This window comes from Acipenser ruthenus, chromosome 22 (assembly GCF_902713425.1).
Source record: "Acipenser ruthenus chromosome 22, fAciRut3.2 maternal haplotype, whole genome shotgun sequence".
NCBI classification, from domain to species: domain Eukaryota; kingdom Metazoa; phylum Chordata; class Actinopteri; order Acipenseriformes; family Acipenseridae; genus Acipenser; species Acipenser ruthenus.
Genome location: NC_081210.1, coordinates 29,965,844 through 29,993,819, shown reverse-complemented (window position 1 = coordinate 29,993,819; position 27,976 = coordinate 29,965,844). Strand labels below are relative to the sequence as shown.

General features: G+C 45.0%; 1 protein-coding gene across 1 annotated transcript; it reads left to right on the top strand.

Annotated features, from left to right (window-relative positions):
- Window positions 1-183: 183 nt before the first annotated feature.
- LOC117431651 (fibroblast growth factor receptor 4-like) lies at window positions 184-12,165 on the top strand. The gene is made up of 19 exons (XM_058996480.1): window positions 184-886; window positions 3,121-3,331; window positions 4,977-5,161; window positions 5,290-5,431; window positions 5,844-6,107; window positions 6,253-6,351; window positions 7,043-7,209; window positions 7,342-7,465; window positions 7,631-7,821; window positions 8,107-8,245; window positions 8,374-8,567; window positions 8,686-8,831; window positions 8,964-9,085; window positions 9,202-9,503; window positions 9,926-10,048; window positions 10,310-10,380; window positions 10,670-10,807; window positions 10,906-11,011; window positions 11,256-12,165. Exons 2-19 carry the CDS (start codon window positions 3,238-3,240, stop codon window positions 11,415-11,417), a joined length of 2,769 nt encoding a protein of 922 aa, XP_058852463.1. The 5' UTR covers window positions 184-886; window positions 3,121-3,237; the 3' UTR covers window positions 11,418-12,165.
- The last annotated feature ends 15,811 nt before the right edge of the window (window positions 12,166-27,976 follow it).

Below are 27,976 nucleotides of genomic sequence, written 5' to 3'. Positions count from 1 at the left end.
TAATACCAATGTAAAAGAATCGGCTAACAGTCGGTTAATTCCAGTGTGAATGGGGCTGGTTGTACGGAGAGGTGCATTTGGAGGGGGTGGTGAGGGGGGGTAGAAGGATTTGGTTCTAGGGGGCGTGGCTGTGACCAGACCCCCTCCCGTCGTTCTCGCTCTTTATAGCCTATTGTTGTTGTGCTTCTACTCATAGTCCCACAGCAAGAACGCCGGAGCTGTGTAACCGGAGAGTCGCTAATTGAGATTTACAAATGCTCCAGTTTCCGTGAGGACAGATCATTAGAGAACGGGCAGAGCATCAGAGAAGCAAGCATGCACAGATAGCGTTACAAAACAACCACAAAACACGAGGTATATACAGATTAGCATAGCAACACCAAACCGAGCACTTTCTCGTTTATAAACGGAACGAGGGTTGTCTTTATATTTTGCTTACATCAGACTACAGAGAAATTAGTCAGAAATCAAGAAGCAGCAGCGTCGGTGTGCTATTAGGATAAGTGGACACTCGCTGGACTTTGTGCAGACCAGTTTATACCGTCCACCCCCTGCTCTTCTCGGGACTGGAGACGCCACGAAGCCGAGCAGCGATCTATTGTTGTGGATATCTGTATTAAACTCGAGCGCGGCGCACAGCTCTCCTCTCCGTGGGACACGATTCCAGAGGGTCGCATATTCATTTTTTGTTTGAACAGAAATCATAACCAAAAAAAGGATTGTGGAGAAAATACGAATGTTGTGGGAATAAGTCAAGGACCAGCGAAGGAAATAACCGTCTTCCAGGGCTGAAATGGGGAAGCCAACTTGTGTACTTTAAAGAAACGCTGTTTAGGATTGACCTTGCAGAGCAGTGTGGAGACCAGCATCAGGGAGTCTAATAAGGGTAAGGACGTTATCACCTCGCCTTAATCGAGGGCATTGTTTCGATTTATAGAAGCAGGTAACCCTATCTATGCCTACAACTAAGCTGTTTACAAAAATGTAGAATATCCTCTGGATAAAAAGTGATTTAGTGTTGGAGACCAAAAACATATACAGTAATGCACAAATATATGTCGGCTGTGGCATCTATTCGGCTTGTTCTGTTTAATATATTATAGAGTGGTGGTGGTGATGATGCTAATAATAATAATAATAATGCATATTAAAGTTCTTTTAAGAAGCAGGCCCAGTTTAAAATGGTTCCGAGCCCGTGTTTAATTGTACGTGGGTTCATGTTTAATTCTAGGTCTCCTTGGCAGTTTGGAGCGGGGTCTCAAGTGGCCCGGCTAATTTTGTTCTTTCAATGAAATTCTAGAGAGTCCTGATGCTGCATAGTCTAGGGGCGCGTACGCAACCCCGCACCGACTCCACAGTGCTTCCGCTTAGATAGTCTAGCTCCTTTTTGATTAGATATCTACCGTGTCACCAAAGGGCAGCATCGGATAGATTCCATAGTTATATAATGCAAAAATAATGATATTATTAGTAGTAGTATTATGTACGATACTATGACAATTCTAAATAAATAAATATTCTCCAATTTGTGTTCCACCAGTGAAGTGGTGTGCATATATTATTATTATTATTATTATTATTATTATTATTATTATTATTATTATTATTATTATTGTGTCCAATACAAGATAACGTAGCACCCTGTCAACATCTATAGGTCATTTTCAAAGTTTTTTTTTTTTTTTTTTTTTTTTCCTGAAAACACAGTTGTTAATCATTCACAGGTACCCCCACCCCCTGATCGCACGCACGCACACACACACATATATGAATGGATACCCGGCGCATAAGAATACGTTCAGTGGGTGATTGATTAATACGGAGATTAACAGTGTAGCGGCGGAGTCGCAAGGACGCAGATGCTCGCATTATCTGTGCTGTTTGCATTGAGTTAAACTTTAACCAGTGGTACCTAACGACAAAACTGCCATTGGCTGTGATGTGCAAAGCCTTTAAAACTCAAGTTGTAGATTATTTTAAACGGGGAAAAACAATGTGGGAATTGTACGCTTGGATATTGTCGGATTTTTCTTTTTTTTTTAGTAGTAGTTTATTTTTATTTATTTTTTACAGTGGTTTGTGTACATTTGTTAAATCCAATATTTAGATCCATAATATAATAATGAAATTCATAGTTGTAAGGGAGGCATCCTTTTTATAACAGGTAAAATGAATGTGCGTAAACAAAAAACACAGTCTAATACCGTACAGATACAGAACGCTGCTATGATTAATTGGTGCGAATGGAGTGTTGATTACTTAACGCGAGAGATTTCACAGTCGCTGCTAAACTGCGAATGCACCGCTCAAGAGAGGCGCTCCTAATTGGGAATAATCGGCGATGACTGTGAGCCCAATCAAACTTGCACGTGTGCGTTATTAAAAATGTGCGCGTTTTTGAAGCGGAATGGGGTTGGCTCAGGTTCCTTGTAAAAACATAAATCCCGCTACTCGACTGGCGCCTGTGCACGGCTGCCGTCCCTAAAACAGAATAAATATACAATCCAAAAAAAAAAAAGTTCAAAAAGCAAGTTCACATAGACCAGCACTGTTCTCCTCCCCCCACACCCTTGCCACTTGAAGAACGATGTAAACATGCTTATCTTTAAGAGTCACGATGGAGGTTATCTTTTTTCAGAGGGAGAGTGCAGTGTTAAGAAAGTAAGAAGCTCTTTTGTTTGGGGGTGGAAGAAAGGGGAGAGCAGAGAGGAGCAGATGGTGCCTGCCACAAGCTTAGCTCTGTGTTCCTGCCTGTGTTGTTGTTGAAGGTAGAAGTATGGGGAAAGGACTTCTAAAAACTAACACAGCTGATGCAAACTGACTTTTAATAGCAGTGTGCCAATGCTAAAACTGGAGCAAACTCTTAAACATAGTGGATTTTTTTGCAGTTGTGCAGTGCACATTAACACATGTATATGCTGTAATAACTACGCTGAGCGAATATCCCCACCCCTATCAAATAATAATCTGTTTCAATAAGGCAGCACTGTTCATCCTGAAGCATGTTATGACAACACGAAAAAAAAACCCTAGTAAATTTGGGGGGGGGGGGTTAATTACAGGATACATTGTGTTTTCTGTTTAAATTCTTGTGGAAGATTTAATATTTATTTTCCCTAGGATTTTCGGAGGGAGTGCTGGGGTGTGCAGTTAACTTGTCCATGCTGGGACCCTGACTGAAGCCAGCTTCCACTGACTGCTTTTGGTAGCCCCCCCCCCTCCCCCCTCTGTGGGAAGATGAAGACTGTTTGCAAGCTGTGCCTCCTCTTCCTCACCCTGGCTGTAGCTGTGCTGGCAGACTCGATGCATCCAGGAGATCCCAGAATGAAAGGTAGGCGTGGTCTCGCATCTGGATTCATATGCGGTACCAGTTGTACCAGTTGGAAGGTGCGTTTGGTTCGATTAGGTTAAAAACGCTGAAGCTGATCACGGTGTAGCAGGGGATGGAAGATCAAGTGGTGATGTAATCCCTCTTTGGAAAGAGATCTGGATGATAACAGTGTTACTCGAGCCCGCCAAGCCCCTGGGTGTGGAAGTTAAGATGTGCCTGTCCCGGTGCCAGCAAGGAGGGGAGACAGCTGAGCAGGGGAAGGCAGATGTGGGGGGCTGAGATAGAAACTCCAGGAAGGGAAATGTTGGTGAGAAAGCATTTTGTCCCCTCATGTGAGCTGGTATCTTGCTGGTTTTTTTTTTGTTTAATAGTTATTCGGAAGTACTGTTTTTGAATTAATCTGGAAGTAATTTCAGAAATAGAACTCAAAGGCCAGGTCTGAATAGGTAGCTGCTGTTTCAACAAAGCCCTTTGTGTTCTGTTTTCTTATTATGATTTTTCTTTAATCTGAGTTGTAAACTTGGCTCCCACTTTCCCAAGGATAAGAAGCTGGTTTGGTTTCGAGTAACAGTTAGCGAGGGAAAACAATGTGCTATTGAGCCCCTGCCAGGAGAAATTAAAGGCATTTACAGGAGACAGCGATTGCAAAGGCAGAGTTACCTACTAAAAAACATTTAAAAGCCCGAATTCAAAGAAAAAGGTTGCCCTTGGGATATCATCCAGAAAACAGAGGTGGCATGGAATACTCGGCAAGGTTTGAAGCAGCAGTGATAACACGTTTTAGAACAAGTGTTTATCTGTTAGCCAGGAGAGCTGTGCAGAAACCCTGGCTGTGCACATACTCTGCTTTTGTTAAAGCTGTACCAAGTCTGTGTTCCCAATTGTAATTAGTAAGGGGATGAAACTATTAAATTAAAGGGCATTCATATGCAGCAGCGCATGGGAACTTGACTTGCAAGCTCTGGGCTTGGTTTGGTTATTTTTACTATCCATTTTCTTCTCCTTTATGTACGTGGTGTGATGTAACGGGTCCCTCTGAGGTCGAAGCCAGGTCAGTGCCCTGGATAGGACTTGACAAGTTCGTTAGTGTTTACATACAGCAGTAGGGGGTGCAGGAGTCCTCCCCTCTGCATTTTGGGTGGCTTTTGGCTCACTGGCACAGAGGAGAGCAGTTCTAATTGCTGCACCTTGCACTGGCTAGATGTGAGGCAAACTGACTCTTTTTATTATTGTTATTCTTGTTATTTTTATTGGAAAGAAATGCTGCCAAGCTGTCGGTACCAATGAGCAGATCAGGGATTTCTTCGTAGAAGGATGAAAAAGATTATATAAGCAGGTGAAAGGCTTGTTTTGAGAGAGGCGAGAGGTCAGTGGATCTTGGTCTGCCGCAATCCATTTTTCCCCATCATTCATTCCTTTTACACAAACCAAACCAGCATATGGAAAGTAAGGGATTCTGGTCAGGAAACTAGGACTGCATTCACCCATAAAACCCACAGGAAGCAATTTGTGAGGAAATTAGTCTAGAGGTTTTTTCTTCTTCAGTTATTTACATAAAAACTGAAATGCCTGCGTGCATAATGCTAGAGGACATTAATATTGATGGCTTGATTTAATTTGTCCCTCCCCCCCCCCTCATTATTAGAGCATTCCCGATCCCTTCTGCAGCCGGGTTTCCCTGCTAACAGCACCGCGACGGCAGGCAGCACCGTGAAGCTGATCTGCCAAGTCTACAGGACAGGCAAGATGCAGCTGCAGTGGCTCAAACACGTTGAGAGGAACGGGAGCCGCGTAGGGCCTCATGGTCTCCCTTATGTCCAGGTCCTAAAGGTGAGAACGTAACATGATCATTATGGGCACTTGAGTGAGCTGGGCTGATTTGTGCTGACTATTTTCTTTTATATCTTTGAAATATATAATTTATTATTTCTAACTCCATTTCGCTTCATTTTATCTAGTCGGCTTATATGAACACCTCTAAGGTGGATGTCCTGCTCCTACCCAATGTCACGTTCGAAGATGCTGGACAGTACACCTGCCTGGTTGGAAACTCTGTTGGACTTATTTCCCACCAGTCAGCCTGGCTCGCGGTCATACCAGGTAAGCTTAAATTAAGACGGGTGACATAACTGGAGAGAGAGATGAGGGATATAATGCATGCAGGGATTAAAGGCTGGAGAGTTCTGGCTCCTAGTCCCTGGCTCTCATCATCCAATACCTTCCTTCTCAGAAATACGTTTGTGCTGCTGGGGGGGTGGGGGGTGAGTCCCATCATGCTGAGACATGTTAATTCTTTGTCCGCTTGTCAGGCTGTTTGTCCCACAATCCCCTGCAGAGTCTCTGTCTCTCTGAGAATAACTATTTATGTTTTGGAGTTCAAAGGGTACCAGGAGTTTAAAGGTCATGCATTAGGGGTGGGTGGGGGGGGGTTGGGGTAAACATATTTGTTACAAATTTTACTTATTCAGTCAATATGCAATCCATTCTTACTTTTTTGTTCTTGCTCTGACAGGGTTTTCTGGAGCCCAGGCTGAAGAAACTGCAGAGCACTTCCTGTTGGACCAAGGCGACGTGCTCAAACTGACCTGTGAGACCAACCGGACCGTGGGCATCAACTGGTACAAGGAGGCGGTTCGCGTCCAGGCTGGCGACCGGGTGCAGATCAGACCCAGCGTTCTGGAAATCACCGACGTGACTTACGAAGACTCTGGTCTCTACCTGTGCGTAGTGCGTGGCACGGGCGAAGTCCTGCAGAACTTTACTATTACTGTCATAGGTAAGGCGTCGCACCTTCAAAATATACCTGTAATACTTCACAGCTCAAATCAACAAAACTTCACTTTTTCTACAGCCCATTGCAAAATGATAGTTTATTCATTTTCCATTTGTTTTGTGTTTTTTTATTTTTATTTTTTAAATAGACTCCTTTGCGTCGGGCAATGATGATGATGATGATGAAGACAGCGGTTTGGAGGATGAAGCCACAGAATCGGACGATGAACGCGTCTTCTTCAACAGAGGTGGGTCCTCTGACTATGACCGCTTTATTTTCTCCTTTGTTTGCTTGATGACCTTGTCTTCAAGACTTTTATTGTGTTGTCACTACCGCTGCGGTTCTAGAGAGAGCCCAGCCAAGCAGAAAGGTTGTTGACTTTTGGCCCCCCACGCCCATTGTGCAACGTATCTAAAGAGTCCCGTCCCCCTCCCCCAGTCTCCCTCCCTGCATTGTACTGAGACAAGAGCTGAGATGTGGGCACCTTCATCAAATAGTCACACCGGCTTTATTTTTTTGTGTAAAGCAGATGTTTCTCACTGGGGTACCTAGAGGAGAACCTGCTTACTGCAGATAGCAGAAACTACTTTTTGCCATAAACTCTTCTCTTGAAGCATGTTTATACAGTAAACAAAACCTTTAAATAACTGAAGGCTTGCAACCGAAAATAAACAGAAGTCTGGCTGTGCCCCTCCTGATGCCCTTGCTACAGACTGCTGGCTGCATTCCAGTACAAATTGACCACATCCGTGTATATAGCTTAATTATTCTGGCAGTAAGAGAAGAGGGGGAGAGGGGCAGGTCCTAAACTTTCCTCTTTGCTACTGGTTTAGTAGAAGATGTTCCCTGAGGCGTTGTATGCACCCTCTATCTGCCTGCTCCCTTGCCCAGGTGCAGTGTTCTCAGTTTTTTAATCTTGCTTGTTTTTCTCTTGGCAGCACCTTACTGGACACACACTCAGAGAATGGAGAAGAAGCTGCATGCAGTTCCAGCTGGGAACACAGTGAAGTTCCGCTGCCCCGCGATGGGCAGCCCCATGCCATCCATCCGCTGGCTGAAGAACGGGCGCGAATTCCGAGGGGAGCACCGCATCGGGGGCATCAAGGTAGGCTGGCATGGACTGCGTTTGGAATTACAGCATTTGTAGCTCTTAGGAATGTAGTGAGGGTTAACAAGCATTGCCGTTGATTCCTTTTGTGAAGGTTTTTAATGGTGATCTTTTTTTTCCACCTTTCAGTTACGGCATCAGCACTGGAGCTTGGTGATGGAAAGCGTGGTGCCTTCAGACAGGGGCAACTACACATGTGTGGTAGAGAACAAGTATGGAGTCATCTTCCACAGCTACATCCTGGACGTACTGGGTAAGAGCTCCGCTCCACTCCCTGTTCAGCTTCCCACCAGAATTAGCTTTTCGTTTCTTAGAATTGCAATACGTTCACGTGGTCTCAAGCTTGATTTTTATGCCTATAAATGAGTAGTAAATTGCAGTGTTTGTTTCAAATTCAATGTATTTGTGTTTGCTCCAGAGCGTTCCCCACACCGACCCATCCTGCAGGCAGGTTTGCCAGCTAACACCACTGCGGTGCTGGGAAGCGACGTGGAGCTCTACTGCAAAGTCTACAGCGACGCCCAGCCGCACATCCAGTGGCTCAAGCACATTGAGAAGAATGGCAGCCACTACGGGCCTGACGGCTATCCCTACGTCATGGTCCTGAAGGTGGGAATCAGTACTCCTTCCGTTACGGGTTACTGCACTGCACTGCACTGCACTGCACTGCAAGGATGGAAATCAGACTCCTGCTGCACAGCAGCATAGCAGATTTACCTATTCCAGGTTTTACTCTGCCGAAGAGCATAGGCAACAAGCTCAGGTGTCTCTGATTAAACTTGTAGTAAAAATAACAATGGATCATACTGCTATGTAATGGGAGTCTTATTTCCATCCCTGTACTGTATATTCCTTGTATAAATGCAAGTTATAAAAACTGGTTTTCTTTTGCAGACAGCTAGTGTTAACACCTCTGAGATGGAGGTCCTGTATCTTCCCAACGTCACCTACAAAGACGCTGGCGAGTACACCTGTCTGGCCGGGAACTCCATTGGGATCTCCTTCCAATCCGCCTGGCTCACCGTCATACCAGGTAAGCTTAACTTCACTTCACACAGCAGGTTAAGCAGTGACTCAGGACGCCAGCAAGCCTGGCTGGTTAGAGTCAAGGGGACTGGGTGGTATATTAACGCACCATTGTGTTTCGCTCTCTCTTTTCAGAGGAGGAGCTAGAACTAGAGATTGACATGACCGAGACCAAGTACACCGACATCATCATCTACGCCTCGGGCTCGCTGGCCGTCGTCATGGCGATCGTGATCGTGGTGCTGTGCCGCATGCAGTCCAGTCCAAACAAGGAGCCCTTCGAAGTCCTGCCGGTGCAGAAACTCAGCAAGTTCCCCCTCCGCAGACAGGTATGTTGAACTGCAGCTGTGCAATATGGGGAGGAAGAAGGAAAGGTCATGGAAAAGAGAGACTAACTGAAGCGTGTTCTTGCATTGACACCTGCTCTCCTGCGTTCTCCCTCCACAGTACTCTCTAGACTCCAACTCTTCCGGCAAGTCGAGTGCTTCGCTCATGAGGGTCGCCCGTCTGTCGTCCAGCTGCACCCCCATGCTGGCTGGGGTCATGGAGTTCGAGTTGCCCCTTGACCCCATTTGGGAATTCCCGCGGGACAAGTAAGTGCTGGATTTTCTTTCATGCAACCTTTTTGTCACAACAACAAAAGCAACATCCTCCAATTTCAATTGCATTTGGTGTTCTTGGCATGTTCTTAACTGTGCTGATTTTGTATTCATTTTGTTTTCTAGCTTGGTCCTGGGAAAGCCTCTTGGTGAGGGATGCTTTGGTCAGGTAGTCAGAGCAGAAGCTTATGGGATGAGCAAGGAGACTCCTGAGCAGCCCAGCACTGTAGCGGTCAAGATGCTGAAAGGTACGAGCTCCACTCTCTCTGTCTCAGCTGTTCATTATATTTGCAACTCATTCCAATTTGTTGCACATTTTGTCTTGGATGTAAACTAATACTATGATTCATTTTGCTTTATGAAGATGATGCCACAGATAAAGACTTGTCTGACCTGATCTCTGAAATGGAGTTGATGAAGGTGATGGACAAACACAAGAACATCATTAACCTCTTGGGGGTCTGCACCCAGGACGGGCCGCTCTACGTGCTCGTTGAGTACGCCTCCAAAGGCAGCCTGCGTGAGTACCTGAGGGCACGACGCCCCCCGGGCATGGACTACACCTTTGACGTCACCAAGGTGCCCGAGGAACAGCTCACCTTCAAGGACCTGCTGTCCTGCGCTTACCAGGTAGCGCGGGGCATGGAGTACCTGGCGTCCAAACGAGTAAGTACCAGTCGCCCCTGCAAACCCCTCCCACCGTCCCAGATAGCCTGCCTCTGAGGGAGTGTGTGAGAGCAGAGTTGCCTGGTTAAATAAGTGTTTCAGTTCGTTAAGTCCTTCAGTTAGGCAGTCAGGCAGTAAGTGGGTCGGTCATCCTTGAAAGGTGTTTGTACAGGCTAGCCCTTTCAGACAGGTGGAATGATGGCTTGACAGCTCCCATCTGGTAACAGGACCTCTTTCCCTGTGTAAATATTTCAATAAATCTGTAAGCAAACAGGAGTGGCCCTGAGCCCAAGAGTCAACTTGAGAAACTTTCTGTGCCTCGGCCCATTTGGTAGTTTTTTCTTCAGCTTCTCTTTTGGGCTTATTTATTTGCTCTTCCATTTTGTATTTTAACATTTGTTTTTAATTTTTTTTTTTTTAAGTGTATTCACCGAGATCTAGCTGCCAGGAACGTTCTGGTAACTGAAGATAACGTCATGAAGATTGCTGATTTCGGCTTGGCGAGAGGAGTCCATCAAATTGATTACTACAAAAAAACAACCAACGTGAGTACCCCGGCCCAGAGTCTTTTCCATTGATTATGAACAGCGTTAGGAAAGTTATGGACTTGTGACAGTTGACATTCAGCTGCGGAAGTTTGCAGCTTTAATGTTTTTGAAGACAGCCCTTTGATGTGCGGTCCCTGATTGACAGGGTGTCTGATGGGAGGTAATTGGGAGGGCGCGGATCGGAAGGAGGGCTGTCGCAGGATGTCGGCTCCTGTGAGCAGCTGTCCACTCACTGGCTTTTTGTTTTTTCTATTGCAGGGGCGCTTGCCAGTGAAATGGATGGCACCAGAAGCCTTGTTTGACAGAGTCTACACGCACCAGAGCGACGTGTAAGTGCAGCTTATTGCATCAAATGTGCCGACCAGACCGGCTGATGCTTTGGATTCCTCCTTAGCCCCCACCCCTTTGCACATTGTTGAAAGTAGGCTTAAAATGTGGAATATGGGAGCATTCGGAGAATTCAGCAAACCAGCGCTGGGAAAGGGCATGTTAATATTAAAGGGTGTTTCTGTAGATAGATAACAGTTTGAGATTCGGTTTAAAGATGCATAGAATCTAAAACTTCCCATGCTGCAAGTTGGCTCATTTTTTAATTTTATTTATCTTGTGTTTCCGCAGCTGGTCTTTTGGGGTGCTGATGTGGGAGATCTTCACTCTGGGGGGGTCCCCCTACCCAGGAATCCCAGTGGAGGAACTTTTCAAGCTTCTGAAGGAAGGGCACCGAATGGACAAGCCGTCCAACTGCACACATGAGCTGTGAGTCTACATATCCACACCTGCATGCCTTGTCATTTCATCAGCGATGGAAACGGTGACTGGAACGTGTTATTAACTGTCTCTGTTTCCTTTGACAGGTACATGCTGATGAGTGAGTGCTGGCACGCTGTACCCACACACAGACCCACCTTCAAACAGCTGGTGAACGAACTGGACAGGATACTGGCCTCCATTTCAGATGAGGTAAGAGGAAAGGATATATATGGGTAGAGTTGCATATATAGCTATTATTATTATTATTATTATTATTATTATTATTATTATTATTATTATTATTATTATTATTATTATTATACGCTGCCTTAGATTAATCCTGCAGTATTCATAAAGGAACCTGTGTTTTTGTGGCTTCTTGCTAGTTAGTGATCTGGTAAAGCTGAACTCGATGTAAGTGTACTAATTGGTGATTGTTCTTTTCCTCCCCCAGTATTTGGACCTCTCAACCCCATTTGAGCAGTACTCCCCTTCCTGTGAGGACACCTCAAGCACCTGTTCCTCGGACAATGATTCAGTCTTTACCCATGATGCCACGTTGACAGACCCCTGTCTCCTTGGTTACCATGACATCGGATCTAGGATAAGGACCTGACAATACTTTTTATATTTTTTTTTTATCTTTTAAAAAAAAAACAACAAACTATTATTTTTTTAAAACTGTTTCATGTCTGGTTCAGGGCATTAAATAAGAAAGGTGTTATTGCTTTAAGAGGCAGAAGAAGAAGGAGAAAAAAACTAAATAACTTTTATCCAAAAACAGACATTTCCAGGATGGAAGTGCTGACGACTGTTCAGCGGTTGCCATGGTGACGCGTTCTAAATGGCCAAAGTTTTAGTTTTAAAAGCCTTGAAACAAAAATGGTCTGAAATGCCTCTGAAATAGGTAGAGTTCCAAGACCAGTGGAACTCAGAAGAAGAACAAATTGAAATATATTTTGATATGAAACACAAGTCTGCAGCCATTGTGAATTATAAATATATATAGCATATATAGATGAATATTCTCCAATCTGATATTTTAAATGTTGATCTCAGGACCTCTTGTTACGCATTGCTATAGTGCTTGACCTCCTGTGAATAATTTAATATAAATATTTTTTATGTACAAATCTTTTTTTTTTTATAAATTATTTTCGGACGAGATGATGAGGTAAAGAAAGAATTGTAACGCTAACAGCATTTTTTAGTAAGATGAAAATGTTTTAACTATGCATCATAAAATAAACAAATACAATACAATTAGCCTTCTTTGCCAACCAAATAACAAAGAAAAGTTGTTTATTTTACAAATAACGGTACCTGTATAAAAGCAATACAAAATAAAACTTATTGTAACAAAATACAGATTGTTTTTTACGTCTTAATGTGCATTAATGTCCAACATGAAAAGATCTGCCAAAACGTTAAGCAATAATCCACTATAAGATCATATACAGTATAGCTGGGAATGTGCCTGACTTGCACAGTTTAGTCAAACGCATTGCAGATTAAATTGCCGGTTTCTTTTCCTTTTTTGTTTTCTGTAGTCTTTCACCCAGCACTGCGTTCCGTGTGAACAATGGCAGAGCTGTAATGGGTGTAACTGAGTGGCCTGGTGATGCTGAGGCCAATGGTACTTGTATGCTAATCGCATGGCCCTTATTATGTTAATGCTCCCTGCTGCCTGCCATTACAGGACCACATCTTTAACACACACATGCTAATGCTTCAAACTCCATTCAGGGAGTTTCCATTCCTTGAGGCAATACAGAATCCTGTGAAAGAACCCCGGTGTTGCTGCTAAGCACTGAAGCAGAGTATCTGATAATGTGTGGCTTTTAAATTGGGGCTCAGCTGATCTCTGTGTTCAGTGTGGAGGCACCCATTCCTGGGCATGTAGATCATGCTGCATGTAGGATACGTTTTACTAACGGAAGTAATTGCACACCCAGTGAAAACTGCTCTTTACATTGTTTATATAATGGTTATCCTTGTACAAACAGTGTGCATCACTGTGTAAACATCATGGTGAAGTAATATCGATACTAACTGGTGAAATGGAGCCGTTTGCATTTCCTGCTGGGCTGTTTTTTTTTTTTAAGGATACTCAGTGATACACAAAGGATGTAAAGGAATTTAATTTATTTCAGCAAAATCCCTTCACCTTTTAACCTTTCGTCTGATTGTTGTTTAAAAATGTATCTTCTTTCTAATATTATTTCAGCCCTGAGATTTGTGGGAGATGCTATATATTGTATCTGCATGTTTACGCCTGGATTCTATTGAGACAGATATTCCAATCACCTCGTTACAAAAAGGATATTGCTGCTCTAGAAAGAGTGCAAAGAAGAGCAACCAGAATTATCCCAGGTTTAAAAGGCATGTCGTATGCAGACAGGCTAAAAGAATTGAATCTATTCAGTCTTGAACAAAGAAGACTACGCGGCGATCTGATTCAAACATTCAAAATCCTAAAAGGTATAGACAATGTCGACCCGGGGGACTTCTTTGACTTGAAAAAAGGACCAGGGGCCATAAATGGAGATTAGATAAAGGGGCATTCAGAACAGAAAATAGGAGGCACTTTTTTACACAGAGAATTGTGAGGGTCTGGAACCAACTCCCCAGTAATGTTGTTGAAGCTGACACCCTGGGATCCTTCAAGAAGCTGCTTGATGAGATTCTGGGATCAATAAGCTACTAACAACCAAACGAGCAAGATGGGCTGAATGGCCTCCTCTTGTTTGTAAACTTTCTTATGTTCTTATGTTCTTAAATCTACATTCCATTTATGAATTCTAAAGTCATGTTAACATCTGCAATGTTCTTCAAGGTGTTTCATTTGGGTTTTTTTTTCTATTCATCCTTTTGAGACAATTTTACAGACATTACTTTTTGATCTATGGTATATCTAATTTATTGGTTTATATATTAAAGAAAATAAAAACATGTATTTTGCAGTGTTAAATTCATTTTTCAGCCCCATTGTTTTGTAAAGCAGTGTTTGGCCCTGTGCGAGGAGAGGGGTCAGAGGGCATGCGCGTGTTTGTGAGTCGCAGGGAAAGAGATCTTTTGAACTTTAAGAATGAAATCTGCATCTGTAAGGGATGATTCTAAAAATAAATCTAAGTTTGCATATCCCTATTTTGTTTTTGGTATTTTGTCTTCCCCGTGTTCCTATTCCTTAGTTTAAGTAAATTGATGCTCCACTGCAAGATCAACACTCCAGCCTATTCAGGTCCACTGGCCACGATACATGATTATAACAAAACTCAAAAATGATCCTAGAAATCCGCAATGCTTTCAAACACAACCAGCTGGATCCATGACCTCCTGCGCGACCCCCCTGATTGTGACACTTTGCTCGTTCTGGAAAACAGGAACACGTGGAACTGATTTGAACGAGGAGGCTGGGATCAATACGTTTGTCCCTGTCCTTATCCGACTGCCCCTGCCTCTGTCTCTTTGACCAGGTGTAGGCAGCAGGATAGACGACCCTATTGTGTTCCAGCGTTTGTTATCTTGTCAAGGGCTGAGTCTGCAGAGAAAGCCGAGTTGTCCATGTGACGTCTGCCCTCCCCTCCACAGTGTACAGTCCCTGTGTGTGGAGCAGTGCTATCTTACAGATAAGCAATCGCAGTTAAAGATTCAGCACAAGCTGTCTGGAACGATGAGGGCAGCCCTGGCCTCCTTTCACACACTCATGATGCTGTATCTCCATGAAGTTTGATAACGCACTGCCTGGCAGCAAACAGTACAGCGATAAGAAGCATGCTTACATCACACGAGTGCTGTTTGTACCTTTTGTGGGGTTCTCTATTACAATCTGAGTTAGTTACTCTTACACCTCTGACTAGAGGCTGGAACACTTGGTTTCACAACACAGGAGACACATCTGTGCTCCTGCAAGCTTCCGTGCAAGTGTGTTTCCGTGCAAGGCTGGTGTTTGTGTGCAGAATAGCTGGCTGCAAATGAGGGGTGCCAATCTTCCCATCAGCCAGGCCGACAAAACGTTTACAGGTTCACAGGGAGGGGAACGGGGTGGCGAGATCACGCACAGATGTGCTGAGCTCGAGATTATCAGCTCCTCCACTTCAGAAGTAACTTTCTCTTTTTAATCTGATCTGCAGGACCAATCGTAGCTTGCGTCTGTGCGCTTTTTATTTTCACCGTTTGCGAATGCATGTTTTTGGAAATAAAATCTAGCGTGCAGGCTTCTGCATTGTCCTCAGGTTAAAGATCTGTATCTGTTACGATGTATTCAAGCAATCGATAGCAGTCTCGCACGGGCACTATTTCTTGCTACTTTGAGATCCGGCTGATTGCTGGAAACCTGGCCAGCATGCTGACTTCAAATGACCTGCAGAACACAACATTAATTCTCTTGCTGCAGCACATTCTGTTTTCTGAGTTGCCATCCAGTAGTACCCACTTGATTTCTAGGTGATTTTGCCCCTGGCCCATCACGAATACAAAATCCCAGTCACACAAGGAATTGGGAGTGTTTTAATACCTGGTCCCAGGTGGAGGACACTGCTGCTGTACCCTTGAGCAAGGTACTTTACCTAGATTGCTCCAGTAAAAACCCAACTGTATAAATGGGTAATTATATGTAAAAATAATGTGATATCTTGTAACAATTGTATGTCCCCCTGGATAAGGGCGTCTGCTAAGAAATAAATAATAATAGTAAATGTGGATGATCCTGCTCTTGTGTACTGAATAGCAAGGGAGACAGAGACCCCGTCAAAAAGAGCTGAGGGACGGGGAGGCAGCGTGGTTTCAGTGGTTAGTGCTGAGAGACAGTGTGGCCTAATGGCTAGAGCTGAGATGCAGTGTGGCCTAATGGCTAGAGCTGGGAGGCAGTGTGGGCTAATGTTTAGAGCTGAGGGGCTGGGAGGCAGTGTGGCCTAATGTTTAGAGACGGAGAGGCAATTGTGTCTATGCAAATCCAAATATAATAAAGTTGAGCGTTTTGAAAGGAGATGCAGGTATTGCACCACATCTCTTATTAAAATCATTGGAGAGAATGAGCAAGAACCAAGCCAACTAGTGCTCAGCTTGTCACTATATTACTGTTTAATCTGCAGCCTGAATCCCCACAGTCCAGAAATGCAGCAATGCCCTCTATCATGTGCTTTAGGGAACAAAGCCCAGCGGATATATTCTAATCAGTGTTCTACTGATAAGAGCTGCATAGTTAGGCAAAGGGGTCCAAAGTAAACCCTGAATATGAACAGGTACTTTGTATTACCAGCAGTGGGAGAGCCAAAGAATTCTCCCCTGCTGATTTTAATTTGCAATCTCTTCCAATTTGCACACCTGTACCTTGTGTTTCACTGGCATTCAATGCCAGTTTGTTATCTCTAAACATTTTGAAACACAATTATAATGGTGTTTACGACAGTTAACAGCCTGCAGGTTTGTCAGCACTGACAACGACTGGTTTAAAAGGCTCCTGGTCACAAGAGGCATTTGAGAAAACAGGCAGAATGCCTTGAGAGTGGATCTTTAATGGATCTCCTCCTAGCGGCTAATCAATTAATAATACCAGCATCAGCACAAGACCTGTGCTGACCTCTCCACTACAGAGCTGGCTCCTCAGTTGAAGGGTAAGACGTTCTTCTTTGAACCATTTGCTTTGTGCTTCAAGTCCAGCCCTCGCCTCTCCATTCAAGTGTTTTGCAGGCTGTAATGTGCTCCCTCGTTTAACCAGTCAGACTCTTGTTTACAGTAAAGCAGATTTATTGTGCTGTCTGGCTAGGTCTCGCTGCTGCTGCTGCTGCAGGATTCACTGCAGACTTGAGACTCAGCACATTAAAGACAGGTAGTCTTCCATTTCAGTGAGGCCCCTTCTGCAAACACACATAAACACAGCCTGCCGGAAATGTGATGCTATGTCTCTGACAAGCTATCCTGCTGGGAAAAGAATTGCAAAATAAGTAAATAAATAAAAGTGATGGGGCCCCCCCCCCCATCCAGAGCTGATCAGGTAACCAGCCGTGCTCCCAGGGTCACACACAATGGAGTCCTGGGACACTGGAGCTGCCCGCGTCTTCAGGGGAGCCCCCTCTCCCCTCGGCCTCGAGTTTCTAATGTTACTCTGAGAAAGTGCCGAAACACGCAGGGTCACCCGAGACTGAGAGGGAGTCCAGGGGCCCTGTCATCACGGCACATTTCTCACACTGCAATTTATTGCTTTTCTGTTTTTTAGTGTGGTGGGGGATTGGAATGGATTTCTCTTGGATGGCCTTCAGTGGGAATGATCGCCCGCCACCCTCGCTCCCCCTCCTTTCTCCTTTTCTTTTTTTCTCTTCTTTCTTTACTTTTCCGGTGTTTATTTTTTCAATGTTCTTATATGCAACAATTAATAACAATACATGATATAACATGCACAAAGAAATTAGCACTATTACATTCGTTTAATAGCACAAACTAATCCATATATAAAGTGATTTTTTTTCTTCCCTCTTTTTTCTTTCCATCTTCTTCCCATGACCTCCTGGCTGCTAGCAGTGTTGTAATTACAAGTCACTCGTAGACAGTGGGAAATCGGTAGGGAATTAGGATACATAATTAAAATGAAAAGATTAGCAGGGAACTTCCACAGGCAGTATTGCACAACACAAAGCAGTCGTATACAACAGTCAGCTGTGTGTTTAAACAACAGGAGGTGAGATCCGGGGGCTCGGGGGAAAGAGCCTTGATAGGAAACACAGGGTTAATCGATCCCCATTTCTCAGCAGGGACAGTCTGAGGGACTACTCCACGACGGTGATCAGCTGAATTGACATGGCAATGTGAGGTCAAACACAGAGGCTTTAAATCCTTCAATTTGCCTCGTCTGGTGCTGTGTAGCTGAACTACACTTCCAGCTCCACTCCAGACAGTACTCCATTAGACACCTCATTAGTTTCAGAGCACAATGAGCTCTGAGTGCCGCTGGTATCAAGGCGAGGCCAGTTCTGTTATTGACACAACAGCACCGGAGTGAAAGCCGTTCTGCTGGAATATCTAAAGCCTGAGGCCCAGTGCAGGCTGACTGATCGCTCCCTCTCTCCCCCCTTCTCTTTCAGGTAATTGACGGGAAGGTATTATCTCTCTAATTGTCAAATAAATCCTCTGCTTCCTCCGGGCGATGCGTTTAAACAAAACAGGAACCGAGGATTAGAGGAGGCACTGCGGGCACAAATCCGGCTCTGTGACCCACTTCAGTGCTGGGGCTCGCTGTCTCACCCCCCCTGGGTGCCCCGAGGTGCTCCAGCAATGCCACCTGCCCTCTGCCCTGCAGCAGAGCTGTGCCCTACACTGCCTTTCATTTAAAGTCACCTACATGTACCAATGTAAATATTTTGTGCACATTCCTGAATTCTCTATGAAGTGTTTTTGTATCATAAACACACCATATAGTTGCACTGCATCTATTTAGCTGCAGAAATCCTTCCCAAAGTACCAAATGTATTACTAAAGCCTTGCTTTGTTGCTGCATTTACACTGCACTGCTACTGCCATTCACAAGTACTGTAGGTGACCCCAGTAGTATAGAAACTATACCTGATTTTAGTAGTACTGCTACAGTATGGTAGTAGTAACTTAGCACTACCAAGAAAGTGGAGGTCAAATCAGAGACAGCTTCAACTACTCAATGATCGCGAGAGAAGTGAATGTGGAGTTTCTGTAAATGCTGACTTCATCGATCATGCCCTTTAACGAAGCCCCCCAGCAAGGAGAAGGTTCCATTTGTGAGTGATTGCGCACAGATACAACAGCAATATAAACGTCGGCTCCGTCAGCGCACATTATCTCACCGTCGGAGCGCTTTCCTTCTCTCCCATCTGCCCGCTCTTAGCACACAGAGGCATTAATCGCATGTGTTGGGCATTAGCCGCCAGCTTCTGATAAATTGCCGTATCGACAGCTCTTACCAGCGCTGGCTCAGAACGGATTCAAACTCACCAGCTGTTTCAGGCTCCAGTTTCAGTGCACTCCCCCCCAGCTCTCCCCTCTCTCTCTATTCTCCACAGCAGTAGAAGCGGGATCACTTTAATGCCACAGTGCATTCCTGTATTTGTGGGGACTTCTCATTGACTCTCACTAGATTCTTATTTAATACTTCTAATTCCAGTCAGACAAAACTCCACACGGGGTGAAAGTCGACAACAAACTAAATATTTTGGCACTTTTATTTTTTATTTTTTGAAGGCATATTTAGTTCTTAAAAACGTGTTGTATTCATCTTGTATTCTGAAGTACACACAATCTGCACCTTCATGTTGTGGGTCAAGAAGGAAATGTGCTGGATGTGGTACTGTAGGGGTAGCTGCTCGGTTGGCAGGTGATTCCTCTTACGATATGGAAAGCCGATTGCCTGTTTGCTTTTTACTGAAAGTCATTAAGGACCTCTCATGTAGCCCTCCAGAGCCCTTTAAATACCTTGCACCCTCAGCGTATTACATCAGGGCTGTCCTTGCTGGTGAGGATGGCCCGTCCCCATTGGACAGTGCAATGGCGAGGGCTGAGTGAAGGACAGTCTTAGAACAGTTTCAGAAGGGTTTAGTAAAATGCACTGGATTGTGGTGTTGTTTCTTTGCAGCTCGTTCCCAGACACTGGCTGCTCCGCATGGCAATGCGTGTCGTCCACATTTCTCTTTTAATCTCGGTTTGCTGGGACGTGTTGGTCACACATGCTTGAAAGGTGACTGTGAATCAGTTTGCTCTTGTTGGACACAGTGGATTTACATCTTTCTTTTAAAAACATATAGTTTCATATCTTGTTGCAGCTATGAAAATGGATAGCCGCTCAACCTCTCCACTGTGTAAAATGATTAGGAAGATATCTGTGTGAAATCAACAGACAAGCTTCAAGCAAACTCAGCAGAAAGGCACCGGAATTCAGTGTGCACTGTGGAATCCACAACTCCAGGCAGCTTATCAGGCAGAGATCACTGTCCGCAGAGCAGAATTATTGAAATATATAACATTCAACATATAGACTGGAGATAGATTTGTGTTTAAAAGTCATGAGAGGATTTGTTAAATGTGCCACTGTCAGAATTATTATTGAAAATGTTCAGTTTAGTTATTGTGATTATGGTCTTGTAATATGTTCTGAACAGCTGATAATACTATGCTAAAATGCTACCACAGAATCCCTTGACAATGCTGAAGCCCTGGGATCAGGCTGAGGGGGATAGGACTGGTCATGTTTTATTTTTGTTCTGGGACACTCGCATGTTCTGTGCACCGTGGTGGAGGAGAGGGGTAGGGGGATGGGCAGTAATAAACAGATAAGGATCAGCTGTCAGGTAAAAAAAACAGGTGAAAATGAAAATGTTTAGGGCTCTGTGTCGGGTTGAGTGATTCCCCATAACCCAGTGAATACACAGGCCAGCACTTCACAGCACTTCACAGAACAAAAAATGAAGTGCTTATACTGCCAGTGTGACAGCGGAAACCAGCCTTAAACTGTGTGTGTGTGTGTATGTGTGAGGGGGGGGGCTTCCTTCAAGAGGCTGCTGCTGTTAGCTTCCAGCCACAGAGGGTCTGCCAGAGGAATCACTGTGTTCACTGGGAACATGTTATCCCTCGGATCAGTTCCACTCCCAGGCACACAATGCAGGTCTGTGTGTGAGTAAGAGTGAGAACGATTCCATTTCATCACACACTTTTTATTTGATTCATTTATGCTACCCAGGAGCCCCCCCGCGTCTTGTTTCGATTTTCAGTGAGTCTTTTTGTGAGACCCCTGTTCCACCATCACCCCAAAACTCTGGCTTCACCTGCACCCTGTTCAAACAGATCCAAGCTTCTATGTAAACTGGAAAAAAATGACTTTCTTTATTTAACCTTATTTTAAACAAAGAAAGCCTATAGAAATGAAACAAGCAACATGCTTCAGGGAAGGAAATAAGACTCCCATTGCATAGCAGTTTGATCCGTTCCTGTTTTTTTAACATGATTTTAATCAGACACACCTGAGCTTGTTACCCATACACTGGGGCTAATCAAGCTTGTAGTGAAACCCGGAATGAATGAAGCCGCTATGCAATAGGAGGCTGATTTCCATCCCTGTGCTTCACTAAAGCTCTCCAGTGAAGCTGCAGTTAAAGTGCAGTGCATTCAGTTAGAAGGGCGGATCAGCTGGTTTTGCAGGGACCTCAAACGCAGTTTGGATTCTTTACTGTGCTTCAGCAAGCAGCTGCTTGTTTGTGGTACAGTCTAGGTGCTTGCACTCAGGAATGGCTGTGAATGGAGTGTTTGAGCAGCTGAGAAGAAGGTGGTGTGTAATGTGTAATGAAGCAAGGACTCACAGCAACAATGGTATGGTGTGCATGGATCACTCTCTGCTGAATCAACGCCATACGGAGAAAACAAAGGTTCTGAGAAAAGGGTGAGTATTCTGGGAAATATACAATGTGCAATACGGACACAATATGAAGTTTTAGACTGCGCTGTCAAGTAGGGGATTATGAAATGTAAACTTAAAATCGCCACTCTCTCCCCCTCCTCATCCCATTTGAATCCCTAAAACCAGAGAAATTAGTAACGCTTAGCCTTTTCCCAGAATGCCAGTAATCCTGTTATCGGGTTCTCACAGACAAAGAGCCCCTTCAGTCTGTGTGCTGCTAAAGAAACACTGCGGGGCACAGAGGGGCTGGTGGGTGCATCTGTGTTACTACCAGCTGGTAGCGTTTCACACATCGGACACTGTCCTGTCTGACCAACCCCACTGCGAAAACTCAAAACAACCAAAACATCAAACAGCACCGGATGTCATCTCAGGGAAATGTCAACCAGCCCGTGCAATTACAGTACTGCGAGGATTCAACAAAGAGCAGGGCTCAATCTCACCTCCTGCACATTCCAACAATCAGCATTGACATCCAGGACAAAGTAAATACATGGCTCAAATGCACTGGCGCCTTTCCACCTCCAGGGGGCAAGCATGTTGCTAGGTTCTCCGTCCTTGTGAAGTGCTTTGAGACATGAAAGGCACTATATATGAAATGCACACACAGTCCAGTATTCTAGATTATCAAGGCTCTCCAAGCCAATCCAGAAAGTCTGTTCAAGAACTAGACTTCACGCAAGGTGCTTCCCACCCGATTCGGGCTGGGGTCATGCAAACTGCTGTATGTGTCACCATGGCAACAGAACAAGTTCTCCGCACAGCTGTCAGCCGCAGAGAGGTGAAAGTAGCTGTTAAAACTGGATCTGTGTGCCTCTTCTAATTCCCATGTCAAGGAAAGTGATTTGACAGAAGTCATAACAGATGTGTGGATGAGGTTTCACAACAACAAGTTATTTTAATTTGAACAAGACACTTCTCATCCTCCTCCCCCCCCCCCCCCCCTTGAGCGTTCATCAGACAACCAAGCAGACTGTGCAATTGGCCCCAGTGCTGGAGCTGATCCGTACTGCTGGGGCTGAAGGACATCGTGCACACACAATGATCATGTTTCTACACGCTCCCCTTCCAGAGCTCGTTTGGCATTCCATTTTCTGCGCTCATCGCAATGCCACTTGTTTCCTGTAAATCCATCCAGGAACAAATGCAAGCTCTGCTACCAAACCACATTTTTTTCCCAGTGTTTTGTCTTTCTTTTTTTTTTGGCAGGGGTGGGATGGGATTATGTAAAGAAAATTGCTTCCTGAGGAAATGTCTACAATCCTGGCATCTTCCTACAGCGACTGTTATGCTAATCTGTGTGTGTTTAATGCTGGTGACTCTGTGTTGAAATCCAGCATGAAACTGAATAGCAGCGGGCAGGAAGCAGGGCATACTGCATTCATTCAAAGCCAGCCTGTATGGCATGTGGGCTCTGCTGCAGCTTTGTGTTTTTATATTGCGCCACCGTAAGCCCAGCTGAGAGGGAGCATCTTGTTTTCGATGGGGGTCTTGCTACCACCCCCCATTCAACAGCTGAACTGAGATCAATCGATGCACCCAAGCCAAGCACACTCCGAGTCTGTGGCTGTGCTACCGTTCAAACCCTGGATCTCCTGGTTCCGAGTCCTCTGGTGTAACCACTCCAAGTGCTTTGTGTCTTCATTTGCACATATGAGAATTGTTTCAATCTGAGACAGTGTTCGCTTTGTGCAGCCAGAGTGTAGCACAAAAGGCACAATTACAGGTATACATTTACATAAGCATATTGATAAACATGGCAAGCCAGGGTAAGCTATGGTGAAAGCATAGTATAGCCATGGGAAAGGCATGGCACAACTGCAAACATACCCTGGGAAAGTTTTATAAGGGTAGAAGTGCAGATCGCTTATTTTGTCACTGTAATCTACAGCACAGTGCAGTTGGCATGCATGAAGGTTCTCAGTTCAGAAATAAGCTACAAACAGCAACCTGCAAGGCACTCCTCAGTCAGATTCCAGGTCACATGCTTCAGCTCTAATAGGTTTCGTTGGGCATTATGTGAGAATGAACTTGGGTGTCATTTCTACAGTCTGGACTCTGCAGCGTTTTCACCTCGCTGCTTTCGGATCTGGCATTCAGAGGCTAGGTCAGGCGTTCCCGAGATTAACTTTTCCTTTCAAAGCCACTCTGGCAGCGCTGCCTTTGCAGAGGAGGATAGACTGGGGGGGGGGGGGAATCCTTTCATTCCTTTGTAGATCCATTCATCCAATTATTCTTCTTCATCCGCCATCAAATGCTGAGTTTAATAAACCCATCCTGCTGGCTGCCTTCTCTCCAGCAGGAGTTATGCAGTGCCCAGCACGAACATTTCAAATGAACATGGAAGAAATAATCACCAGGATGGTGCACGCATGCAATGTAGTGTCCTTCCCCAAAACTAGATTGAGATTAATGGGCTTCAAACACACACTGGACCCTAGACCCCTTTAAAATCAATAAAACATCCCATGCAAGCCCGATGGTGAAAGACATGTCCACTGTCCATAAGCCAGCAAGGTAATGAGAACCCGTGCCACCACACGTTCTGAGGAGGCTTTTGGAAGTTCTTGATTGCTTTTAAGACCTCCCAACAGCTTGTAGACTCAGTAACAATGTGCCTGTGCATTGTTATTCTGTTTTCCAGCTAGTTATTGGATGGCGTAGATGGTTTCATTTCAGAGGGCAGGGCCTTTACTGTCATGACGCCCTGAAACCTGTTGACAGGACTCCAGAGCAAGGAGATGGCTGGAGAACCAGACATATGTACAGACCAGCGTAGATAGCGGGCAGGCTTATGAATGCTGTCCGATTGCTTGTGTGACAGCTTTCCTCCAGTTCAGTCACTGGCTCTGATGAACACGATTAGTACACTGTACAAATTCCAAACCTCAACCGGATGGTCCAGCCCCATGGTCAGTCAATCGGTCTGCTCTCCCCTTCCCTCCAAAAGTCTTTGATCCCCTCGGCGAAGGTAAAGGAGGATGCACTCATTCTTTCTTTCATTTATGAATTCCTTCCTCCAATCGTCTGTTCATTCAGTTTTCTTGTTCTTTAGCTTGCTTAAGCTTCTTAAGTGAGTTTTTAGCAGCGGGGGTGGCATCCGATTGTGTGTGTGTGTGAATACGGCTGGACTGGGGAGGTTAAGCAAACCGTAGCAAAGCAACCGACTGTGCATGAGCCCGAACTGTCAGGGATCAGCTGCACTTTTATTGTAGAAAATGAGCTGGGAAGTCGTTAATTGCGGGTCCTCTTAGGAGTCGTGCATTTTTTTTTTTTTACCACTTTCTCGTTACACCCACTATTTTGCATACAATCATTCTTATACATCATGCATGCTTTATAGGAGACTGGCACTCTCCTGATTAGCAAGCCTGCTCAAACAAACCCTGCTTGTCAGAGTGTGCTCATATTCAGGCTGGATCTCGGCTCTCCTGTGTGCTGCTTCAATACTGGGCAAGTCGAGAGCTTGTGCTGTCAGTACTGTGTGAATGCTGGAAGTCTAAGTGTGGAGGGTCTGTATGCACAGCATTGCCTGTGTTACACAGCGTGACACCAGGCCAGACCACTCTATGATCACTAAGCCTATGATCCCGTGATAAGTGTGCACCATTTTTTTCTTAACCCTGTTATTGAGTTCAAACCAACAATACTGATAATGACGGGCTTCGATGTGTATGTCTCCTACAACAGCGGCTTAGCGTTAATTAGTACAATATTATGCATTTCAACACCACTGAGACAAGATGAGCTTAGCTGACACGGGGTAGTGACCGAGTCCACCTGCAAGGGTTACTATAGTAATGTATGCTCTTATTATATCTGTAATTATTATTCATTTACTTTGAAGAGACAGCTTTGTGACTGTGTGGTAATAGGTTTTAATCTACACACTGGGAGCGTAATTAAAAGTGTCTTCAGCTTCTTTTAGTTAGACCCACACTCTGTTTTATGCTCCAACGCTGTGGATCAGGTGCGTTTGGGGTTTAATTGCATCTTCTGGATTGGTACATGGAGGTGCTGAAACAAACTTACCGTTTGTTTCACTGCTCTACAAACACAGAGCCCTCGGATCTCAATGAGGCCATTGTTAGGGCTGAGGGAGCAGCGCTGCCTAGTTATATGCAATGGGAGTCTTATTTCCATCTCTGGCTAGATTTACAGTGGGGGTCAGTTTCACTGCGGGGTCTTCATACCCCATGCAAACACCCCTGGAGGGCAGTGCTGTTTGTAGGACTCCAGGTAAGTGAGGTTCTTAAGAGGTATGGCCTGGCCCCCTGTCTGAACAGGTGCTGCACTTAGCCGTTTGCTCACATGTTGCTCCATTTATCCTTGACCAGAGGAGGGCAGAGAGAATGTGTCCATCTGTCATTAGAATTTGAAGTAATGCTGAGGAATGTGCAGATCATGGGGGAAGGGGAGAGCCAGAGAAACTTTCTCCGCTGGGTAATTTGAACCCTGGAACCACCTGCACCAACAGAGCTGCTCTGAAAACAGACTCTATAAAATACTTTTTTTTTTTTTTTTACTGGGGTGAGAGAAACGTTTGTGATAATCCCCATTCGAGCTACATAAGTAGGGAAGCGATTATGTGTGAAAATACCCAGATCAGCATGCAAAAGATTACTGTTGGGTGAAGTTTGGCTGCAAACTAACAATGTTTAACCCCTTCTGCTCAGAAATCTATTTTTCCATACATAAGCAGTTTCCCTTGATCTAATCATTAGAACACACTGCCCCTCAGTCCCTCAGCTCTAACCACTAGACCACACTGCCTCCCAGTCCCTCAGCTCTAACCACTAGACCACACTGCCTCCCAGTCCCTCAGCTTTAACCACTAGACCACACTGCCTCCCAGTCCCTCAGCTCTAACCACTAGACCACTCTGCCTCCCAGTCCCTCAGCTCTAACCACTAGACCACACTGCCTCCCAGTGCATTAGCGCCTATCACTTACTAGTCCAAACTCCAGAACTACTTGAATGTACTGGCTTCCTTTACTTTATAGCTGGGTTCTTCAGTGACAAGAGCTTTAAAGTACCTCTAGAGCATGGATAAACTGAGTGAGTTTATCTGTTCCAGGAATACACTAATATCCCTCACTGTGCAAAGCTGTCAAATAGGGGAAGTTATAGAAGAGATGACATCTCTTTAGTGTTCTCTGGGTCTCATGCTGGTATCATCACCCCTTCAGCATGAAGGGATGGGCACAGCGCAGGTATGCAGGCATGCAGGTGTTTACATTAGCACTGGGAATCTGCCTTCATCTACTTTCCACCCTCTCTCCCTCTCTCCAAACAACCGCAGTGTTGAAAATCATTCACAAGTGTACTGGCATTCGCCCTGCCCCGTCAATCATTAATCTCCTCTTGAGCATTCACACACTCCTTTCATTCACAGAAATCCTCGCTCGAGTACAACTGCTTTTCAGAGGAAGCAGGCATGTTTTAACAAACAATAATCAAATTGTTATTCTTTAACTACTCACTTCAACAAGGGAGCAACACACACACACACACAAGCATGCACGCACACAGACAGACACGTACAGACACACAAACACACGCATATACAGACACGCACAAACACACGCAAGCACATTTGAATGATGCCAATTGCAATCTTTTTACAATTCTGCATCCATGTTTTTTTCTATTTATTTTATTTGTATGATATTTCTTACTGGCACAAAGTTCAAAAGAGAACATGAGAACTAATCTCCCCCAACTGGGGACAGGTGTGCCATTAGCCATGGTGACATCACACCTACCTTCCCAGCCCAGTGACAGGCTGTGCTTCTCTCAGCACTCGCTGTTTACTGGAAACAAGCACAGGAGTTCACACTCACGTTCACAAGCTGCTCTCTCTCCCTCTTTTAAAACCCAGCTGCTAAAAGACTTTTCTTTCTTTCCCATCCCTGTTGCAATGACTAGCGCCCGGCCCAGTCTGGCAGTGCTGGTTTTCAGATGGTCATGCAGGTTCACAAGACCCTTTACTGGAACAAAGTCAAGTTATATTGTCTGTTCATATGTGTGGTCCAATTCCCAAGCATAATCAGTTGTGATACAAGAACTGGTTCACCAACGAACTAGGCCAAACTGCCTCCTAGTCCCTCAGCACTGACCACTAGCCCATACTGTCTCCCAGTCCCTCAGCTCTAACCTCTAGCCCACACTGCCTCCCAGTCCCTCAGCTCTAACCTCTAGCCCACACTGCCTCCCAGTCCCTCAGCTCTAACCACTAGCCCACACTGCCTCCCAGTCCCTCAGCTCTATTAGGCCTCCAGGCCTGTTGTGTAAATGTGGGTATGTCATTTCCATTGCGTAACCCTATTATTTCTTATTTATTTCTTAGCAGCCTATAGGAGAGTAAAGGCAGGCAGTCTGACCCTGGCCCCTCCCCTTCTCTCCACACGATCGGCTATTCCCAAGATACGTTTTTGTTCCTGAATGAAGCGCTGTGGCGTGGCGATGACCCCCCGTCTGCCTCCATTTCTGACAATAGCCTCTTAATTGCAGAGATAGAGCTCTGAATGGAGTCCCCTCCCCCTGATCTCTTATCACCACTCCCATCTGCTCTCACTCCTGCTACAGACCCTCCAAGCCCTCAGCCCCCACATCCTGGCCCCTTGCACTCCCAGTGCAAATACAGGGCCCTCTCACTCTCCTCTTAGCAGACCTGTCATTGGCTGATTAATGGGGGGCAGAGCTCTTTTATACTCTTCCTCCTTCTTTATCATAAACTAATGTTTCAGTTCGCCCTCTGGCC

What these genes read in the sequence shown, in the direction of transcription:
- LOC117431651 (XM_058996480.1), top strand. Translation starts at nt 3,238, where the DNA reads ATGAAGACTGTTTGCAAGCTGTGCCTCCTCTTCCTCACCCTGGCTGTA. An exon ending in TACACGCACCAGAGCGACGT is followed by an intron (nt 10,381 to 10,669) that starts GTAAGTGCAGCT and finishes GTGTTTCCGCAG; the next exon opens with CTGGTCTTTTGGGGTGCTGA. An exon ending in TGGCCTCCATTTCAGATGAG is followed by an intron (nt 11,012 to 11,255) that starts GTAAGAGGAAAG and finishes TTCCTCCCCCAG; the next exon opens with TATTTGGACCTCTCAACCCC.